Below are 6,754 nucleotides of genomic sequence, written 5' to 3' on the forward strand. Positions count from 1 at the left end.
ATCCATCGTCCTGAACTCTATGTTGAACCTCAACAATCACGACATTTAGCTGCTCTGAGTCCTGCAGGAAAGTCAACCAAATGTCAGAGGATTAAGGTGGGATGCAGGGAAATCCCCACCAACAGTGAGATGGAGGTTGTTGGATACATCCAATCCACGGCAATGAAAAGATTCAAATAATTTAAAGAAAGCCGATATAGCGCACCTCACAGTGACTCATAAGGCAGTGGGCGGAGCAGAGATAGTTAGCGATACCCTGCTGGAGAGCATTGTGGCTGAAGAAAAGAGGCTTTGTTCACACGGGCCAAGTAGTGACAGAATCACATCATCTATTCCTGGATGGAAGAGACATTAACGCTGTTCAGACAAGAAGATGATGACTGAATTGTAACATCACTTAAAAAAAACTATTAAACATAGTTTTTATATGTCAAGTTGAGGATAACATTGTTCCACATTATTTTTTTAACTTTTGAGGTTGTTACAGGTGCTACATTTGTACACCCTCCTTATATGAAGCCATATATATTATGTTCCCTTCTAATTAAGCGTGCTACCCATCCACTGACTTTCCCATGAGATGAATGGGTCTTGTTACTGGTCACTAGGCATCTATGCTGGCAGCAGTGGGAGGGAGGGGAGGAGGGGGGAAGCTGTCCTGCATCAATGCCCCTGTTGATCAGAAAAGACCACTAGACTGCTAATGACACGCTTCACTGATCAGACCAGGAGAAAATAAAACTCAGCTTCCACCTCCGTTCCTATTTAAGCAAGACGTCCGCACTGATCTGGTCTACCTCAGATACGACACCTGTCTGGAGTCTTCGGGCTGCGGGATCCCACCATGGTTTGGACTGCTGCTCTCCTCGTGATTGTGATTTCATACGTTAATTCAGGTGAGGGTCCGGCTGGAGTCTCAGAAGATAAAGAATATATTCATAATAATGCAATTCCTAAATTCAAGCTAATTAAACAAAAGAAGAAACATTATGCTTGCCAATATTTTTGCTATTTTTATATTCCAGAGGACTACTGTTACGGTGAGCCACACTGTGGTAAGTAATGGACTACTTTTTATTATTTTAAAACACACACACAGCAATTTAAATAATATGATCTCTTATTAAAATGTAAACTGTCCTCATAGTATATTAGCACTCTGTCCTCACTTGTTGATGAATAATTTACTGGCCATAGCGAGACATTAATCAACTGAAATAGACCATGATTATAAACAATTAAACTTCTGTTTCTATCGTTCTTTTTAAACTGTGTAGCTGTTCTAAGTTGGTGACCCCTTAAAATGAAGCAGTGTCTTCTTGCAATAGTTGAATATGTCTTTGAGTTGTGAGCAAATTTTCAACTCTCAGATTGGGTGTTTTGAATAATTGTTTTTGGAGGCCTCAAGAGGTTAAATTGTCCAGTATTTCACAAGACAAAAAGGAAAAGATTAGAAAAAAGTCATAAGAAAAAACTCCCCACAAACCACAACGCTCAATTAGTAGCTGTTCCGGAGCTTTTGATCGTATCATGCAATCTTCATAGTTGACAAAACATAGAAGAAGAATCAGAAAATTGTGACATTTGAACATCTCCTGTGCAATTTCATGACAACTGGGCAATGTGAAGAGGGCATGTTATGATTGAAAGCTCTGGAAAAGCTACTAAATGGACCATGCAGTGAGATTGTTTTGTCAGTTTCCAAGATCAAGAATTAGCTCTGTCATAAACTTTAAACCAATAAAAGGTAATTTGATAACAACTGGGAAAACTCCATCTGTTGAGGAAGATCGTGTGATTTGATCAAAAGCTCCAGAACAGCTGCACAATCAGGACCTTGTGGTGAAGTTGTTTGGTCAACATCTTGTGCTGTTTCTGAGGTCAAGAATGAACTCTAACCTTCAACATGTTTCTTCTTTCCTGTCACAATAATCATCTGGAGGTTAATCTCGGAGACCACTAATGTAGATAACACTTCTTCTGCTCCGTCTTTCACCGGTGTATATGGTTCTTATGTAATTTCTTCGCCGTCCTCAGATCCTTATGCATGGGGAGACATGTTCCCGTCTTGTCACCCTTTACTTGAAGAGCATCACTCTCCCATCAATCTGGACCACCAGATGACCAGAAACGAGTCTCTGAGATCTTTACATCTGGAGGGCTTTGATGTGATCCAACCGGGCCACTGGGCGCTTAAAAACGACGGACACTCTGGTGAATACACCACACATCCTGTCATGACCATGTATATTATTGTGTTGGTGATTACACCGTTCTGGTTGTTCTCAGTCGTGCTGCAGGTTGGTGGTGGCATGTCAGTGAGCGGTGGAGGTCTTCCAGATGTTTACCACACTATCCAGCTGCACTTCCACTGGGGAGGCCCGGCCACTAACGGATCAGAGCACACGGTGGACAGACGCAGATACCCGATGGAGGTACAGTATGGTCAGTAGACAAGCTCTACACCGTCACCAAGCAACTGTTGCAGCAGGCTGGTGCAGTGCGGCCTCCCCTTAATGTCTGTGCTTTTTGTTTTTATTTACTTCTAGATGCACATAGTCAACATGAAGTCCATCCATCCGAATCTGACAGAGGCCTTAGGCGATCCAACAGGACTTGCTGTTCTTGGATTCTTCATTGATGTCAGTTTAAATACATTTGTTCTACATATTCAAACATTTGTAGCATACAAATACATCCTGATTTTAAGCTTTATTGCAGGTTGTTTACGCAGACCATGTGCACTTTGGACTCGTATCCCAAAAGCTCTCCTCTGTTGCTTATAAAGGTTAGAGGACACTCATAGAAAATTCACTCCTGCCTGCTGTTTGTGTTGTTTGTAACTCTTTTCTCACCACTGCTGTGCCACCTCCCCTAAGGCCAAACTACTAAAATCGAGCCATTCCCGCTGATGAACCTTCTGCCAAAGCACAACATGAGTCAGTATTACCGGTATTACGGCAGCCTCACCACCCCTCCATGTTCTCAAGCGGTTGTATGGACTCTGTATGAAGTCCCCATCTACATCTCATGGTCCCAAGTAGGTCTCTTAAGTCTTTCTCTGAAAGAAAACCCATATTAATGGTTTCCTGAGTGCTGTAAATAATCATTTATCTTTTCTCTTCAGTTGGCTCAGTTTACCTCACAGATCTTCTCTACAGAGGAGGATGCAGAGCAGGTGACACCTCTGCAGAACAACTTCAGACACATCCACCCTACCTTCAGTCGCATTGTCTCCGTGTCCAAAGATGCCAAACTCCTCACAGGGACGGCCAGTTGGCCCCTCAGGTCCGCTGTGTCACTGCATCTGCTTCAAATCATCTTGCTGGGAAGCTTCCTTTCTGGACTTTAACGACATGTTAAGTCCAAATCATGAAACACTGCATCAATAAACAAAGATGTATTTATCTGAAAATGACATTTAGATGATGTCCAGCAAAGAAAAAATACATGAAACAAACTATGAAGAAAAGTACTGTAAACTGTTGAGTTGTTACTAAAAGTTTCATGATTGTGGCCTGCTTTCTGCAGGATTAACTCTATTATTGAGCTAAAAAAAATGTGATAAAATAACATGCATCATTATTAACAGTTTAAAATAATGTGAATTTAGCATTGAAATGTGTTTTGTGATGGCAGCCATGTGTGCATTTATGACTAGGCCTTTTGCACTCATAGCATATTTTTAAAAAAGGTACAATCCTAATACTATATATTGTCTTTTCATTTGGCTTTGGGTCAGACATTGTAACTCCACAAAAATGTGGAGAAATGTTAGTGATAGTCTAAATCGACAGGATTCATTTAGGGGATTGCTCCGGTGCCAGATGACCCTTATTTTCGGCCGGATGTCCGTCACCTTCCGCTTTGTTTGAATTGGCATTCTAAACTCTGGTTGATTTCTGAGGAGTATGGCTAACTGCTCCTCAGATCTCTGCAGTGTAAATCCAGACAGCTAGCTTGACTATCTGTCCAATCTGAGTCTTCTGTTGCACGACCATTGGCTGTAAATATTATTAATATATACAGTCTATGTGCACGACTTAAACAACTTTTGAACGAGCACACGTCCCCCCAAAACAAGTTCCTTCCCGAGGCAATTTTGCAGAGGCGCCCCCAAGACGATTGTGATTGGTTTAAAGAAATGTCAATAAACCAGAGCACGTTTTTCTCCTATCCCGGAACGCTGTGTGGACTAGAATGCGAGAGTGATAATAGTAAAAGAAAACAAAAAAAGATACATTTAGTTTAAGTGAAAAGTTAGAAACAGGCTAAGCGTCTACTGCCACGCTAGCAGCTCTGTGAGTGAGGCTGTACTTGAGCTAAATGCCATCGTAAGCTTGCTAACATGCTCACAATGACAATGCTAACGTGCTGATGTTTAAAGGTGTTTAAAGGGATAGTTCGATTTTTGTTATTGGGTTGTATGAGGTAGCCTACTTATCCATAGTCAGTGTATTACCGGACTATGGAGCTCATAGAACTCCACTTCAAAAAGTTAGTTCACTGTCTTAATTTAGCATGTTAGCATTCTAACGTTTGCTAATCACTTATTTGTTTGCTAATTAGCAATAAACACAAACACAAAGTAAAGTACACCAGAGGGTGATGGGGATGGCATTAGTTTCGCAGGTATTTGATCATAAATTAAAGTATGGGACAAATGAAAATGTTGACCTGATGATGGCACTTGATGGAAAGTTGAAATACTTCAATAAAAAAACAAATGTAAACCTCATGGTGGCCCTATAGCATGACTAAAAAGAAAGAGGAAGGCAAATACATGTTAAAATGTTAATCGTGAAGTTTTAGTAGATTTGGCTGTTGTTCACATAAGTATTATTCACTCATACAGATCTCAGTTTCTTTTAAAAAGAAATGCAGTGGGGACATAATGTCTGCCAGAACATGGTAGGCTATGTACTGCATTAAGTTACTCCCATAATCTGCTTTCACTGATATTTTGACATGTCATAACAGGAATACAGTAGGTGTAATTAATAATATACTCCTGTATCCAACATGTTAAATAGTCTGTGTGTGTGCATCATTTGCATATTTGCCAGGATCCACCAGCATCATTGTAAACCAGCAGCATTGAGGAAGGACTTCAGGCTACACTGAACAACTATAAAAACAAATGCAAGAAAAAATCTAAATATGAGGTTGACACTTAAATGTCAGTTCACAATTTAGATTTTCTTTTAATATATTTCCTGTATTCAAACAATAAACATACACATCCTATTCTGTGTCCCATGCGATGTTTTTAAGTCATAAGAGACTTTTGCTTACTCTCTCTCTCTGCTTTGTTCACTGTTTAGTGAGGCGATGACTATTATGCAAAAAGACTTCAGTGAGTTGTAAATCTGTGGCTGAGGTGAGTCAGCATCAACATATGTTAAAATAGCACACCCAAGCAGGCACATACAGTCTGTGACACAGCCAATCACGAGTTTAACTGGTTAACCTCAATTTGTCTTGTAAACATAAGTGCTACAATAAAAACATGACACCATGAGCCAGAAACAAAACAAGAGAACACAGTTGGAGTAATAACGTCTGACCAATCAGATCACTTGGTGTGGAGGTGTGTGTGTGTTCCTCTATTCACACCATGCTCCTCCTGTCATGGCCTCGAGGCCACACACACACACACACACACACTGTAAGCCTTTCTCTCTCTCTGGACTATGTGTAGCCTATGTGAGTTCCCGGTTTAGCAAAGGTGACGCCAGGCTGCAGATTTTCACTGAAAGCAAACCGCAGCAGCTGAATTTACTGATTAATAACACAGCTTCAACCACAGAATGATGGGTGAAATCAGCAGAGCTGTAGAGCTCGAGCCAGCCTTACAGTACATCACAAAAAATGACCTGCAACTTTCTGAAGGCCTGACCTGAGACTACAAAGCAAAAACATTCAAGTCTCAAGTTTTGACCTGCTAAAAACCTAGAACATAAAAAAATGAATGAGTGGCGGATACCTGGGGATCAAACTAACCTTTCACTCGCCAACCTCTTTAACCGTAAGGCCACCACTTCCACCTTGTACCTTAACTATAAATACTTGTGACATGGCTTGGACTTGCCTCAAGGATCTGAGAATTGGCCTGAAACTTGTTCTGATAGACTTGAGACTTGCCCAAAAAGACTTAAAAACAGCTCTTAAAAGCAGTAGTCTAATTTGGAGAATGTCATCTGTTACATTCCTGTATCACATTACACAAAAATAATCTACGTTATATATAATATACATACAATCTTTTTTTTCAAATGTTTGCTTTTCATTTTGTTGTACTGCATTCACCAGGGTGAATGCGTTCATTTGGAGTTACTGGTGGTGTGAAACATACTGGCTGTGTGTGTGTTTGGACAGTGAATCACATGACAGCTCCTCATTCAAACTAGCCTGACACAGACTCATTGTTTGGTCAGCTGCTGCCTACTGTTTCCATTCATGAAAAACCAGCATCAGTAGGACTGTCTGGGTTTATTTCAGATGATCATCCATCAAATAATAAGCCCTTATAGTATAGTTACTTTATTTCATCTCCCATATTGTGTGCCCAATGAAAAACAACCACTGTTTACGGATGTATGCAAAATTGCTTTATTTCCATTTTTTTTCCTTTTTCATACATTTGTTGTGTAATAAATAGACATGAGAAACAGGCTGATGCTTCAATCCTCTTCCCATGCCGATTCTGCACCGTTTAGTTTTTTTCTCCACACCGCAAACAACTTTTCATAGA

General features: G+C 40.4%; 2 protein-coding genes across 3 annotated transcripts in view; one reads left to right on the forward strand and one right to left on the reverse strand.

The window, feature by feature from the left end:
• Positions 1 to 67: 67 nt before the first annotated feature.
• Positions 68 to 4,756, forward strand: car15 (carbonic anhydrase 15). 2 transcript variants are annotated; one of them, XM_031277884.2, is made up of 8 exons: positions 68 to 896; positions 1,026 to 1,055; positions 2,038 to 2,214; positions 2,290 to 2,435; positions 2,550 to 2,642; positions 2,722 to 2,788; positions 2,880 to 3,040; positions 3,128 to 3,369. In XM_031277884.2, exons 1-8 carry the CDS (start codon positions 845 to 847, stop codon positions 3,350 to 3,352), a joined length of 951 nt encoding a protein of 316 aa, XP_031133744.1. In that variant the 5' UTR covers positions 68 to 844; the 3' UTR covers positions 3,353 to 3,369. The 2 variants fall into 2 exon arrangements, with proteins under 2 accessions (XP_031133744.1, XP_031133742.1); XM_031277882.2 differs by having other exon boundaries at positions 2,038 to 2,435; positions 3,128 to 4,756.
• A 1,837-nt stretch (positions 4,757 to 6,593) lies between these two features.
• Positions 6,594 to 6,754, reverse strand: part of setd1ba (SET domain containing 1B, histone lysine methyltransferase a) — a 20,308-nt gene continuing 20,147 nt past the window's right edge. Inside the window, exon 19 of the mRNA XM_036008860.1 lies at positions 6,594 to 6,754. This exon is cut by the window's right edge and continues 1,036 nt beyond it. The gene's annotated coding sequence lies outside the window, so the exon portion shown is untranslated.

This window comes from Sander lucioperca, chromosome 1, assembly GCF_008315115.2.
Source record: "Sander lucioperca isolate FBNREF2018 chromosome 1, SLUC_FBN_1.2, whole genome shotgun sequence".
Classification (NCBI taxonomy): Eukaryota; Metazoa; Chordata; class Actinopteri; order Perciformes; family Percidae; genus Sander; species Sander lucioperca.